Below are 15,039 nucleotides of genomic sequence, written 5' to 3' on the forward strand. Positions count from 1 at the left end.
TAGTCGACCGATGAGTCCCGCGTGGAGCACCTCATTGGATGCTGAGGCGGTGAGGAACGTCGGTGCCTCACCACGGACATTGTCTTCACTGGACGTGATGCATAATGCCCACCGCAGGGTGGACCACGGGTCAATGTCTTCGGTAGCCACGGTGGAGAGTGTGATGTCCAACCCTGGGGAAGGGCGTTATGGCATACCAGAGGTCAAACGAAACAAAGTTTACAGTCGTTTTGAGCAATTCCTGTCTGTCGAGAGGAGACCTCCCGACCGGGCTGAGACTGATCGCATGATCACATATGCTGCCGAGAAACGCAGAAACTTGTTTATGGGACCCACCACTACTTACACCAGATACCAGACGCAACCACAACCTGATAATAGGTTTGGAAAGTTCATGCAGCGTGTGGGCAGGGTGATAAACAAAAACAAGTAGAATGATGTTCAATGGAGGTTTTAACACTTGGGTTTGTTTGAGTGCTTTTGTAAATATTGTCATTAGGAAACAAGAGAAGTGAGAGATTTATGTTTCTTTTTAATCTGCTTCAGTTTTTAAATGTACTAAGGAAGTACAAGTGCAGATTGTGAGCCTTTAATTAAAGTCCCCATGTGACCAATGAGTCTTATTTTAATTTGACATTGCAGAATATTTGGGTAAATATATAACTAATCACAAACCAGGGTGTCTTGTTTGGTGTCTTCTGGGTATATTTTTTGGGTACAATGTTCATCACTGTAAAAATGATCATATATGTACATAATGTGTATACAAATGAGGCAAATGTTTTTTTTCTTTTATATTTGGATATTTATTCTTCAAAACTCAGATAAAAGACTGAAAAAATCAGCACAATCTTTCTTCTCCTTACATCTCAGGACCAAAGTGAAACGTATCTAAATAAAGTACTCAAGACTTTTGTTCCTTTCTGCATCTAGTTCCTGAGTCTCAATCTCAAACTTCTTCATTGCAATAAAATACTGCACAAAGGGCTCCCCAAGGGCCCCGCGGATGACCTTATCCTCGGCCAGCGCCTCCAGAGCGCACTCGAGCTTCTCTGGGATTGCAAACTGTTTCTGCTGAGAAGGTGCCCTGTTCAGACTGTATTCAAAGCTTAGGTTATGCTTGATACCATCCAATCCGGCAGCCAGAGTGGCAGCCAGCACAATGTATGGGTTAGCCATAGCTGAGCCTAGCTTGTTTTCAATGTGTGTCTCCCTTCCGCCGTGGAATTTGACGTTGAAAGCGCAGCTGTTGTCGTTGCTGCCACATGTGGCAAATACGGCACGCTTTTGGTCCTTCACTCCTTTCGTCAACTGGTTGCGGCAGCCGACCCCTGGTGCCATTAGACAGCTTATGGCAGCGGAGTGGTGCAGGAGTCCTGCCAGCCACTTCCTGCCGATCTCGGACAAATCCCCCCCACCTGTGTGGAACAGGCTTCTCCTGCCGTTGGCATCCCAGAGGCTGTGGGAGAACCCCCCTGCGTTGTACATGCCATCATCCGTGTAGAAGCTGGCGAGGTAGTTGTACTTGCGGGCCATCTCCTTGATGCCCGTGCGGAAGGTAAAGGCACTGTCGGCCGCGTCGATCCCAAACTTTGGCTTCAAGGAGATTTCCATCTGTCCCGGGCCACTGGCCGAAGCGAAGCTGTCGACATCCACGCCCATGTAGTACATGCCCGTGATCAGCTGGTGAAGGAAAGGTAGATCATTGTTGCTCAGCAAGGTGGTGGCAGGGAAGAAGACAGCCTTGGGGCCCACTCTCTCCCCCAGGCCCAGGAGGCAGCACTCATAGGTTAGGGAAGAGTGGAGGGAGAAGCCCATGTTTTGCAACTGAGCCAGGAGCTGTTTGGCAATGAGACGAGGTGAAGTGCGTAGGGGGACGCCCGTCACTGAGCAGGGGTCGCAGATGACCCTGGCTGTGTGGTTGGCCCAGGGCAGGATCTTAAAGGTGGACATGTCAGGGATCAGGAGAATGTCACTGCTGAAGTTAGCTACATTGGCATTATCAACTTCATTGACCTTTGAACTCAAGGTCAGCTCCAGGTAAGCCCTGGGCATTGGCACTCCATACACAGCCTTTTCCTGAAAACAAGGGACAAAGTTCACAATTGTTAATTATATTAAATCCAAAAACAATAATGTTTTACTGACAAAATGATCAGGTTCAGGACAAAATGAACAGGTTTTCCATTCTCAAAAACACACTGCAGCCTGAACCCGAATCAACATTGTGGATTATTTCTGATATGTGGTTACATACAGCATATATATTTCTAAAATATGTGAATATTTACATGAAAGAAACGTGCAGGGACGATCTTGGACCTGGACACTCCATGAAGGTCTGTGGCTTCAAAGCGAACAAACTTGACATCTTCACGGGCAATCTGCTGTTTTATCTGTTCGACGACTGAGATGAAACTTTGAGGCGCGTGACTCTCCCCTGAGGTGCTTTCTTTACTGTTATCTGTTGATCACGAAACAAATGCATGTTAGATAAACATTTGTGGACACATTTAGTAAAAACGTTTCTTTCTATTAATATTCCGTGTTACTAACACAGACATACATCGATTTGGAGCGGAACGATTAACCTCTGACAGAGTAAGAGGACAGTTGTGAGGACTGATTGGGTGCCAAAGGACGGGATGGGGTTGAAGAATGTGTGTGCATGCTACTATGAAGTATTGCCATTCCATTTGTCTGTACCTAAAAAGGCTTGGACCCTCAGTAGGCCAGACATTGCTCCATATATGAACTATTATTCCAAACCCTTTAAAAAACACATATTGAGGTCCTACTTTTCTCTTACATTTCACAATTTTCAATAGTAAAACAAACTTAGGTAGCAATAGTTTTTAAATCTTTCTGTTTGTTATACTCTTGAACCTTCTCAATCTTTAGAGATGTTAAACACAATCATTGCAATGAGCAGGTAGAGGGGGGGGGGGGATAGAGCGGGGGGTAGAGGAGGGGGTGGAGCGGGGAGTAGAGCAGGGGGTAGCCGATGCTTCCAGCATGCAGGAGTGGTGGACTGTGTAGTTGGCTCCCAGCATGTCTTGCGAGTGAGGGCTGTATGTTCTGTGATTTTGAGTGTTCTGTTTGAGAATAATGTGCTTTATGTCTTCATTCTGTGTCTGGTATTCGCGTGTGTAACTGTTATCCTTCTGTCCGTGTTCCATTGTTGTTTGATGCCTGTGTAAGCTCCATTATATTAGTTAGTGTATTTGTGTACCGTCAGTGTCCTTGTCATGTCATGATTAGACCACTCTTCTGTTTCACTTGTCTTGTGTGTGTTGCAGTGGCACACCCAGAGTTGTGCGATGTATGGGGCAAGGGAGCTGCAATGCAATTGAGATCTCTCTCTCACTCTGCGTTCTTCCTGGCCCGCTTGCTACATTGGTGTCAAAAGGTGGGATGAGGGGGGGCACTGTGGCGCAAGCAGTAGCCCCGACCACATTCGGGCTTGATGCCCATGGAGGACACGGGTTCGAATCCGGCCCGATGTCATTTCTCCTGTCCACTCCCCAGCTCTTCTCCCTCTCATTTCCTGCCCCACTCTTCACTACACTATTGATTAAAGGCACAAAAGCCCAAAAATAAATCTTAAAAAAAAAAAAAAAAAAGGTGGGATGAGCAACACGCTGAAGAATGGAGGGAGAGATCTTTGAACTGGAGCGGGCCCACTGGGCACACTCACTGTCGCCTGGAGGGCTGGGCCTGGTACAAGATGGAGCCGGCTGGAGACGGAGATCCGGATGTTTCCAGTGTAAAGTGTTCTCGTCGCTCCTCTGAGACCAGGAATGCTGCTACAGGAGGGCACCTGCTGTCCGCTGCTGTTGGCCGTCTGCTGTCGACCGGAGCCATGTTCTGTGTAGGTGTGGTGTAGGTGCTGCGGTTGTAGCACTCCACACTACCAACAGAGAAGGTTGGTGACGAACGGCAACAATGCCGCTGACAGCCCAGGGGTGATCTGTGTTGTTCCTGTCCGTCCAGGGGTCTTCTGCATCACTGCTGCCCGTCTGAGGGTTCTCAGTATCGCCACAGCCGGACGGAGGGCCTCCACACCACCATCGCTTTTCTGGCCCCACACTTCAGAAACTGTTGTTTCTGACGGGACTATCTTCCAGCCCTCCACTGTTCTCCACCGTGGCTTGCGGTGACACTGGGGCCAACCGTTGGGGGGGGTCTGTGTAGCATGCAGAGGGTAGAGAATGCTTCCGGTATGCAGGAGCGGGGAATCTGTGAGAGGGCTCCCAGCATGTCTTGCAAGTGAGGACTGTTTATTCAGTTATTTTGAATGTTCTGTTTAAGAATAATGTGGTATTAGCAGTGTCTGTCATGGCATGCTTAGACCTCCCTGCTGTTTCGCTTGTGTGGTCCAAAGGCTAATAAAATGGCAAACCCACTGGCTAGCTGGCTACAATATTATAAGTGCCCTGTCACAACCATCAAAAAATAAGCACACACAAAAAAGAACAGATGGTAGACTGCATTGGCATATTTAAAGTGGCATAATGTAGGAATTGTACTTCAGGGTTAGGGTTAGGATTAGCAGTTTTACCTTAAAATAACAGCTTAAAAAAAATCGCCTCCTTGCCATTGGCCAAACCAGGGTCCGTAGGCATATTACTGCATTTGCCTGAAGCCGCCCGGTTACTACTGTCTGCCGAACTAGTAAGTAGCTTATTTGCCGTCTTGCTTTGTCTTGTGTTACACTTGCTTGATGTTTGACTGTGTTAGGAAAGTTGTTGACTCACTAGTTTGTCATAGTGTCAAAGTAAGCAAATTTCAAGAGGTTTCGCTAGGTTTAGCCGCTAGAATCTCGTTAGCGATTAGCAATTCCTCCATAATGCCACTTTAAATGGTGCCGACTCTCATTTTCATCTGCAGAATATACTTTAACTGACTCATAAAGGCTATTTTACTATTTTCTAATGGTTGTATTAGTATCTTCACACTGGGGAGATAGCACACTGACCTGTTTGTGATCCATAAGTCTCTCCCATGCTAGTTGTCTCACAGGTAGAAGGTCTCAAATTGGGACGTGTATGTCCATCTGTCCGAGATGATGCACTTGAGTCCCAATCCGAGGCCGTCTGCGAAGAGATCCTCTCTCCAGGTCTTGGGAACCTCCTACTACCATCAGAAAGAGGCTTGAAAGTAGAGAATGACTTAGCTAAGCCGACCTCATGTTGACCATCCTGTCTGTTCCCATGTAGGTATGTGTAGGGGCTCCCTGGCCGGACCCCATCCTTTTGATCCTTGGAGGTGAGGACAGAAGTTTCCCGCAGCAGGTTCTTCAGCTCGTCCAGAGTTTGCCTGGACACACTGGCCTCACCACAGGATGCCTTGTTCTGTGAGGACCACTCATCTCTTGGGCCCATGCTGTCAGGTCTAGCGAGAGACCGACGGGTGAGCTCAGGGGACACACTGGGCCCTCGATGTTGGGGGCCGATGGAGATGATAGTGGGGCTTACGGTGGGCCTGGGGCCTGGGACAGTGGACTGCACGAGAGGGATGGATGCTCCTCTTCTCTCTGAATCTGTGGGTGCCAGATATCTCCCACTGACCTTCACCCCTTTCTTCCGGCCCAAGCTCATACTGCTGCCATCAATTTGATCTGTGCATTTTTCAGATGCATCCTAGATACCATTCAAATGTATGCATTAATATAAATCAGAATCAAAGCCATCAATATTATTAATATATATTGGAATGTCCTTTTTTAACATTTAGGCTTTAGATAGTGTGGTTCTACTGGGCTGTAATGCACCACTGAAAACTCATAGAAACCAAGTTTACTTACACGCCTATTACAGATAATTTCTTTTTACCTTAACTCTGGAAACAGTTGGCTCGCTCATCCCCACTCCTCCCCGGTAGACAGGGAATTTTGTCAGCTCCCGATTAAAACCAGATCAATCAATGTGCTTATCCTTTTATAGACTATTGGCACAATGGTGACACATTGGAAGATTCTCTCTGTCCATCATTTGATGCCCACATGCATCTGCTGTTGACTGGCAGCGGACAGTGACCACAGCAATGCTCATCCTCTTCAGTAACCCACATGAACAATCCAGACCATTCAATGGCCTATTGTGGCAGAGCAAATAGAAGCCGAAAAATGCCATAGATCAGCTGTTCTGTTGAGGGTTTGATTATACTCATCTCACTTCTGGAAAGACAGGTCTAAGACTAAAACTAAAACAGCTATTTCGACGCCGGTAATCTCATATTTGCAAAAATAGTCATTTTCAATTTTTGTATTAGCCTAAATGTGCTTACCCTACCCCTAGTTCTTTAAACCAGTGTATCCTAAATAATTTAACCTACATCCATCTGGACCGCAGCCAAACCTACACAGAAGACCAACTGTTGATTGAACATATTACCCTATACATTGTTGTTGTACATCAGCACACGGTTTGAAAGTGGTATCCATTAAAAAATTGCAATGTTGAAAAATGTCATATATTTTGCTGTGGTGTAATTGTATGTTTATATCTTATGTTAGCGCATAATTTGCGCAGGACAAGCGTGATGAGATACGTAGGAACACGATCAGTCCCCCTGTTTCCAGGGTGCGGTTGCAAGTACCGAAGGAGAGAGAAGTGCTTGCTGAAACCGTGATCTCAGCGGAGTAGACGCTGATTCGGCAGGAAGCTGCGGCTGTATGGTGCAATATTATTTCACATTTTTAAAGTCTTTCTTGGGACCGGCTTTATGATTAAGCTACAATCTTCAATGATTAAGCATATTCCAGTAAGTATCCGCGCATCGTTTATTTGTTTGGTCATAAGTGAAATTGTTAGATTCCGATATGGTCATACTGAGGGCATCGTGTTAGCTAGTTATCCAGCTACTACGAGATGGCTACTAACGAAGTTATTTATCATATACTGCTAATTGACTCCCCAAAGCTTCGGTCGAATAAGCATGAAAGTCAAATCCATATCACCAAATATAGATAATCTACGAGAATGCTGTTCTCGATTAATGAAGTGACCCACATACAGGATAACTGGCCTTATGTTAGTCAATGTTGGCTAGTCAAATCTGCTAATAAACCAGCCTGCGTTCAGCCTTTCCACATAACATTAACTGATACGTATGGCGCATAGTTCTTATATTTTGCAGCAGTAACAAACGGTAAATGGGATAGTTTACTGCTGTTTTGCCGTCGCCTAGAAAATGACTTGGCCATACTGCTAGCAAGCTAACGGTAGCTAAATCCGTGTTCCTCCTTTCTTGTTACTCTGATAAATGCGCAGGGCCTCTTCATCTGTTATGGCGCTTGGTTTGACAATAACACAAAGGCTAACGTTAGCTACCCAAGTTGCTTACGTCAATTTTGGATTGAAAATCTGTCTGGGTCTCCAAACAATATTCACTAGATTGTTTTCATCACATTTATTTTTCTACCTTACCTAAAGTTGTACCTGAACAAGCGATGGAGCTTCGATATCGATGCCTAACCTATAACGTTAGCTATCTATGTTAACAGGTTAATTAATATTATGGTAAATCGCGAATAGGAAGGCAAAGGATTATATTTTCTCGAGTTTTGTCTTTTTTCTTGGCCTGACCTCAGCGAAAATGTAACGTTAACCTATGTAAGGTTAATGACCGTAGCTTGCTGTTCAATTCATATTTTAAATAGCTAACGCAATGCTGTAGTAGCGTGCTGTTGCTTTTGTTAGCAGATAAACCTAACAATAAGTTAACGTAGACAGCTGGCTAATGTTAGGAACCTTTTAACATCTATTGAATATCTATTTTTATTCGCACTAACTGAAGGCTAACGTCACACGTAATTTATAACGCTGATAACGAAAATGTATCCAACGTTAGATGGCTGAAATGATCAATCAACGATGATTATTGTCAGTATCACATCCAAACACTGGAAATGACCAAGGACATTATGCATGGAGGATTTTTTTCCCGACAGTTAAGGCAGGGCTGATATTTCAGTATATAAGAGCAGGTTATAACAAAATGTTGGTGCTACTGGTAAGCTTGCAGTAAAGGCCTATTGCTTTTTCAAAATGGTGCCTCAAAACGTTTATCTCGCAGTCTTGGAACACATAGTTATTGAAAAGTTACTGTACTTTCATGCAATCCTGATTTTTCATCATGAGAAACTATTATCTCATAGTCTCATTTCATACTTGTTGAGGCCTGTTTGTTATTCATCCAAGTCAAGTTCGTGGGTGGGCATTAACGTTCTGTCTCCCGTTTGTCACTCTTGCAGCAGTTCTGTGGTGTTTTGGGTCACACATTTATGGAGTTTCTGAAGGGCAGTGGAGACTACTGCCAGAGCCAGCACGGCGTGTGTGCAGACGAGTGAAGTGCCGGCCCACCAGAAGCTACCTCACGAAAGAAGCTTGCACAGAGACTTGAACGTTGGCGGGATCTCGGGACTCAAAGAGGGAGCGTCCACACCAGCAGAGCAAGTCTGGATGGGGTAAATCTCCCAAAGTGCACTGCCCTAGCCGGCCTTCGCCTCCTCGTTCTCAAGAGGACTTGCCTTGTTTTGAAGGATTTTTTCCCCTCGTTCCATCTCTCCCTCCTTAGTTCTAAACTTTGGCCCTTACCTTCGTTTCCTTTTTACCCCCCTTCACTCGGCAACAAGTTTTTACGGTTACGAATTTTTGGTGCTTGTCTGAAGACATAGCCTTGGAGTTTCTCATTACCTCCCAATTTTGTAGGCCCGTCTCTTAGCTCACAGCCTCTTTTGATTCCGTTGCCATGGCTCGTATGAACAGGCCTGCCCCAGTGGAAATCACCTACAAAAATATGAGGTTCCTCATCACCCACAACCCCACCAATGCCACTTTAAATAAATTCATTGAGGTGAGCTGTGGTCATATATATAAATGTATATTTATATATTTGAGTCATCTAAATACAGCAAAAGTCTGTGACATGGAGGATAGTGTTTTGTCTGTGAATGGAAAAACAGCCACCTTTTACAATACAGCTTTTATACCTAAACTCTGTACCTTATGACCTTTTATTTAATAGGAACTGAAAAAATATGGAGTCACCACTGTAGTGAGAGTTTGTGAGTCCACCTATGATGCTTCGTTGGTGATGAAAGAGGGAATTCAGGTTCTGGTAAGAGTTCTCCAACCTGTTCAATGAGCACCGCACACCTGGAACATGTTACTGCAGGTAATAGAGTTCAGTTCATTTCTTTCAGAAGAGATATGCTAAACTGTTTCTCTCTCTCTGTCTCGTGTTTACAGGATTGGCCTTTTGATGACGGCGCTCCTCCCTCAAACCAAATCGTAGATGATTGGTTGAACCTCTTGAAGCTCAAGTTTAGGGAGGAGCCAGGCTGCTGCGTTGCTGTCCATTGTGTGTCGGGCCTCGGAAGGTGTGGACCATTGGCCCTTTAATCAGTGCAAGCATGTTAATAAGATAATGGCAAACATTGGCCCTTTAAGCAGAGCAAACATTGGCCCTTTAAGCAGAGCAAACATGTTAATAAGATAATAGCAAAAAAAAATTGACTGTTTGGAATGTTCTAGAATCTAGTGTCCTACATTCTCCTCTGACCCCTCTCAACTCTTTGCATACAGAGCTCCTGTCTTGGTGGCCCTTGCACTGATTGAGTGTGGGATGAAGTACGAAGATGCTGTCCAGTTCATTCGACAGTACGTCTGCATTGTTTGAGTCACTGTTCACTACACAGTCTAAACACAGGCTATTTACACGAAGAATAAGATCTGAAGAACACATGAAGAATAAGGTCTGAATATCTGCTATGAATGGAATGGCCCGGTGACTAGATATACCGTGGCTGATCATTTGTTTTACTAATTAGAAGCCAACAGTTAGCGTTGCAGTGAGTTATCACAAATAATATACCAAATATATGTGCACGTGTAATATACAAGGGAGTGTTTCAATCTTAGCGATGCCCAAACGTCACACATTGGAAATGGAACACGGCCCTTATAATCTGCTCATGAGGAATGTTAATCCCCTTTGTTCTCAGGAAGCGTCGGGGAGCGTTCAACAGCAAGCAGCTCTTCTATCTCGAGAAATATCGTCCAAAGATGCGCCTGCGCTTCAAAGATTCCAACGGTCACCGTAACAACTGCTGCATTCAGTAGACCAGAGCAGAGCCCCCAGGTCACTACCTCCCCTTGAGAGAGTTTAGCCAGCTTCTGTTTGCTTAAAAGCGTGTCCTCTAAGCTTAAATCATACCCCAATGTACTTCCACAATAAATCGTGCCCAGTAATTCTCCAGTTTTTTTGCTTATGTTTTCCAGTGAAGCATCTTGGGATGTTGTGTCTACACTTGAGTGTTTTCCTGTATGTGATCGCTGACGTGTAGAAGGGTGCTTCCACCTGAGTTTCAGTAAAATGTGAATATTGCCATCGGATAAATTTGACCAGCTTTTTGCAAAGTCGCACTTTGCCAAACCAACTTTTCCTTGTGCTGTTGTCATGGTGTCTAAATATGAAATTTTAAATCATGTATCCTTTTTATGTTATGTTGTTCTCTGAGTTTAGACACATTATAATCATGTCTGCCTTCTAACTACATTTAAATGCCTTATAATTGAAATCGAAAACAAGGCGATCTTAACGAGGGTTGATCCACTGCATTTGGAAAGGTATTTAATTTTGGAAGAAATGTCAGCTATGTACACTGCAGGAAGTTTAGAAGATAAATCCTTCCATAGCTGTTTTAATATACGTTGCTTAATTGTAGCGATAATGTTTATTGAAGGCTCGGATAGTTTCTTTTTTCTTCTTTTTTTTGGCTTTCTTTGTCATCCAAACATTGTTTACTAATTACTGCCATGTCAGAAATGTGATTTTGTGTTTAAGCTTAAAACTGGACTGAAATGTCTGCGATATTTTGTATGCTTTTTTTATTTGATGTGCGTAACTTAATACTTGGATACTTGATTTATGTATTTGAAATGTGTATTATTAGGTGGGCTATTTATACTTATCAATGTGTTTTAGTATGGTGAAAGGCAAATTGTATCTGTTCACCAACTTGTGAAAGTACATTAAAATAATACACTGAAAAAGATTAATGTGGACTCAGCATGTTTATTTTGTGTTTTTAAACATGACCTGTACGAACTATGGCAGATACACTGATTTTACAGAGTAGTTTAGTCGGTTACAGCAATTTGATCAGGTGTTGTGTGTGGTAATAAATCAGAAAATGGTTTGGGTTTGCAATAGACAGTGCCCCCTAGAGGATGAGATCTGCAGTTACAGTCTCAGACATGTTCAGACAAGTCCTTTTCTTGTTGACAGTGTTAAACTTTGCCAAGTTCAACCGTCACCAGTATAATTAATTGATCCTATTTAAATTGGATGTGGAGAAAAAGGCTACCACCATTGAAACGACTGCATGGGTGGGCAGTTGGGTGATGCTTGTGTGTATGAGTAGCTTTAGCTACAAATGACACTGAAAAACTACAGGGCCTGATTTGGAGCCTGAGGCTTTAATGACCATGTCTTGCACCTCTAGACTAGCTATACAAAACCATGCAAAGCTTTATCAAAATGTGTTTATTTTACCTTTTTTTTTCCACAATTGGCATGAAATCTGCCTTTAATATAATAAATAATATAGAGAGCGTCAAACATGGATCAGGTGAACGGGCTCTTCCATCGGACAAACACAATAAACACCGCAATGAAATGAAGTGATGATGTACTGTACAAATGTCTTGGAAACACGGAGTTTAAGTGACAAAAACACACAAGGTCATTCTGTCAACAGTATAATTCACAAGAGGCTTTGGGTTCAGTATTGACACATATACACAGATTTACAGATACACTTAAGACATATTCTATATTTCATCATTTTCATATTTGGCATGAAAAAAGCAACTTAAAAAAAAATCAATCGGTATCTGGGTGTACAGGAATGGCTGACGGAGCTGTTCTATTTCTTATAACAAGAGGAGTGAAACTAGAACTCGATGGATATGACATTGTACTTCACAAAATCCGAGAGGACATGGTACCTCACAAAATCCAAGAGGACAACAAAAAATATCGTTTATTTCATCAGCCCATAATTGACTATTAAGGAGGAAGAATGACTGTCGTGTCAAAACACAAGGCTTTATTTCTGTAACAATTTACTTGAAGTGGCTTTCTCATTGGCCCAATCATAAGAGCAAGCGTGCCATCATATTGCATACCATTTCAAAGATGGTCAAACTTAACCCCCCCAAAATGATTCCAATGCTCAACAACAAATGTTTTGGGCACATCTACCAGTGTGACACGCCACCTTGCTCTTATGATCCCAAAGCGCAGTGGCTACTTCAAGTAAAGTGTTAGCATGTCCTCTTCAGTGGAAGTGTTTCTCTCTAAGTCTCTCAGGTCTCCCTGACCTGGGCTCTGGGGTTTGGGGTTCTGACTGCGGAGTCGGAATCTCAAATCCCATCTGGTCCTTTCATGCCGGAGTCCTTAGCCGACATCGGCGCCGCCACGGCCTGGAGGACACACTGGGACGGCTCGCAGTATCCGTTGAGCCCAGTCGAACCAGGAGGCCCTGGAACGCCGGTCATGCCGGGAGCTCCACGCGGCCCTCTCAACCCGTCACGGCCATGGGTACCATAAGCTGCTCGGCCCTGGTCCCCTGTGGGCACAAGATGCATGCAACTGTCACGTCTGTCTGAAAGTTATTGTTGAACAAGACAAGTTCACCGGCCCCCTGGCAATAGGCAACATCTTACGAATATATTACAAACATTATTAAGACATAATATGGACCGTTAACTCATGACGAGCAGCAATTCTATGTTTCAAACATCTATAATTTAAGTTACATTATCAATTAAAACTGTGGAGTCATTCAACGTTGTTTCCTACCAGGAAGGCCAGGCACTCCAGAGATGCCCTTGGGCCCGATAGCTGTGGGGCCTCTGTCTCCTCTGTCTCCAGTATCACCTGTGAACAACAAGCATCAGAGATGACAAGCAATCAAGAGATAACAAAATACATAGAAATTAGAATAAACACACCAAGCCTCATCTCTGGGAAACCAAACTCATCCATTAAATAGCTTGTTCTTTTTCGTCTCTAGGAAACCAAACTCATCCATTAAATAGCTTGTTCTTTCTCATCTCTGGGGAAACAAATTCATCCATTAAATAGCTGGTTCTTTTTCAGCTCTGGGAAACCAAACTCATCCATTAAATAGCTTGTTATTTTTCATCTCTGGGGAAACAAATTCATTCATTAAAAAGCTGGTTCTTTTTCAGCTCTGGGAAACCAAACTCATCCATTAAATAGCTTGTTATTTTTCATCTCTGGGAAACAAAACTCATCTATTAAATAGCTTGTTATTTTTCACAGAAAGAGGAGCGATCACTCATGTCCATTTAATGGTAGAGTCCAACATTTCGGCGAAAGGTTGTTGATATTTAAACCACTTTGTTTCCTATTTATAGAGCCAGGACTGTGTAGAAACACCAGAGTGAGCACTCACACACAGATCAGACAGCTATAGAACCATCAGGAGCCATTCGCTGAATTTGACAAAAAGTGTATTGGATTCGAATAACAGACTTGTTCTTTATCTGTTGTCTGTGCAGATAAAACACTCTCTCTACCAACACATGCTCCACAATGGGCACCCTTCATTGGGTTACACAAGCTATCACCATTCTTCCTGGCTCAAGTATTACATTATTAACTTTGAATGGCGACGCTAAAATATACATCTGGCTGGATCTCACGTGACAGGCCTTGTCCTATTACGCAACACATCTGCAGTTAGCTAACTGCTCTACCACACTGCCAAATCTACGCAGATCTATTTAGATCTGCCACATTTTGTTATTAACTGTGGCCACAGATGAGTTAGTCAAACGCAAGTTAGTAGCTTAATATATTGTGTGTTGGCTAGCCAGACTCATTCACATTCTATGCCACTCATATTGGTAATAGTCCTCTTAATGGTAAACACATAACATTGACTTGAAGTTTTAAATCCCTCTCAGCTTCTGACATTCACTCTGTCTGATCTGTGAGGTACATGAGGATCACCACTGCTCACCTTTGGGTCCTTTCTGTCCCAGTAGGCCTGGTGGCCCCTTGAGTCCCGGCAGGCCTCGACCCCCAGGGTGGCCTGGGAAGCCGTTGTTTCCAGTTGAGCCCTGAGGACCCGGGGGACCTGGGAGGCCAGGGAGTCCTGCGACCCCAGACTCTGGTCTGCTGAGGCTGGCGGCGAGCTGAGCGAGCTGTTCTGTAACGAGAAGAGGAGTAAAGACGGTGTAAGTGATGACCTGATACAAAGGTCATATGCAAGGTCATGTACATCTAGTGGACAAGAGAGAAAACGTAGGGTACATATGTGCAGACCAAGCTACAGTAAAAGAGACATAGAAATTAATTTCATTGCTCTGGGCAACTTTCTTGCTTTTCAATGATGTATGTGTAACAGTGGCCAGCTGGTATGAGCTGTACTCGTGAGGAAACCACATTCCCTGATACCTTAAGAGACGCGCTGGCAAGAGACGCTAATACCCTTGTGTTATACCCGAGGTCCGAGCTTGTCTATCACACATGTCTAAGGGTGCTGGTTTGAATCCAGTTCAGGACCATGCTTCTCATGTGACCCAGACTGGGAGTGCAGTTAAGGGGGTTGAGAGTGGCAGTGGTACCACGCACAAGCTGTGCAGTCAGTAAACCTCACTCCACCACGCTAGCGACCATGGACTGTAGCCTCCTTTCTAGCTAAGCATCCTCTCATATCAGAGGATGCAGGCTTGAGTCCAGTGTGGATGGATGAATGGATAGATACTTTATTAATCCCGAGGGAAATTTAGGTCATCCAGTAGCTTATACACTTAACTCACAAACATACATACATAAAAAACAATACACATAACAGAACAGTATAGCTCACAACTCTGATAACATATGTTTCACAATGCATATAGGAGATGAGTGAGAGATACAGGATGCATGCAGTCTTACCTTGCATCACTCTCATGCAAACTTGCTTGATGTGCTGATCTGTGGGAGCTCTGC

General features: G+C 43.9%; 3 protein-coding genes across 3 annotated transcripts; 1 reads left to right on the plus strand and 2 right to left on the minus strand.

Moving 5' to 3' along the window:
* Positions 1-863: 863 nt before the first annotated feature.
* Positions 864-6,561, minus strand: lgsn (lengsin, lens protein with glutamine synthetase domain). Its single transcript, XM_042703924.1, has 5 exons — positions 5,835-6,561; positions 4,979-5,642; positions 3,685-3,867; positions 2,292-2,464; positions 864-2,079 (listed from the first exon to the last, which is right to left on the minus strand). The coding sequence occupies exons 1-5, from the start codon at positions 5,862-5,864 to the stop codon at positions 892-894; spliced, it is 2,238 nt and encodes a 745-aa protein (XP_042559858.1). The 5' UTR covers positions 5,865-6,561; the 3' UTR covers positions 864-891.
* A 27-nt stretch (positions 6,562-6,588) lies between these two features.
* Positions 6,589-11,062, plus strand: ptp4a1 (protein tyrosine phosphatase 4A1). The gene is made up of 6 exons (XM_031563960.2): positions 6,589-6,765; positions 8,258-8,859; positions 9,031-9,123; positions 9,255-9,385; positions 9,591-9,665; positions 10,010-11,062. The coding sequence occupies exons 2-6, from the start codon at positions 8,755-8,757 to the stop codon at positions 10,125-10,127; spliced, it is 522 nt and encodes a 173-aa protein (XP_031419820.1). The 5' UTR covers positions 6,589-6,765; positions 8,258-8,754; the 3' UTR covers positions 10,128-11,062.
* A 693-nt stretch (positions 11,063-11,755) lies between these two features.
* Positions 11,756-15,034, minus strand: LOC116219873 (collagen alpha-1(IX) chain-like). The gene is made up of 4 exons (XM_031563961.1): positions 14,986-15,034; positions 14,063-14,251; positions 12,874-12,951; positions 11,756-12,640 (listed from the first exon to the last, which is right to left on the minus strand). Exons 1-4 carry the CDS (start codon positions 14,999-15,001, stop codon positions 12,435-12,437), a joined length of 489 nt encoding a protein of 162 aa, XP_031419821.1. The 5' UTR covers positions 15,002-15,034; the 3' UTR covers positions 11,756-12,434.
* Positions 15,035-15,039: the final 5 nt, after the last annotated feature.

The sequence above is a fragment of the Clupea harengus genome, chromosome 26 (assembly GCF_900700415.2).
Source record: "Clupea harengus chromosome 26, Ch_v2.0.2, whole genome shotgun sequence".
NCBI classification, from domain to species: domain Eukaryota; kingdom Metazoa; phylum Chordata; class Actinopteri; order Clupeiformes; family Clupeidae; genus Clupea; species Clupea harengus.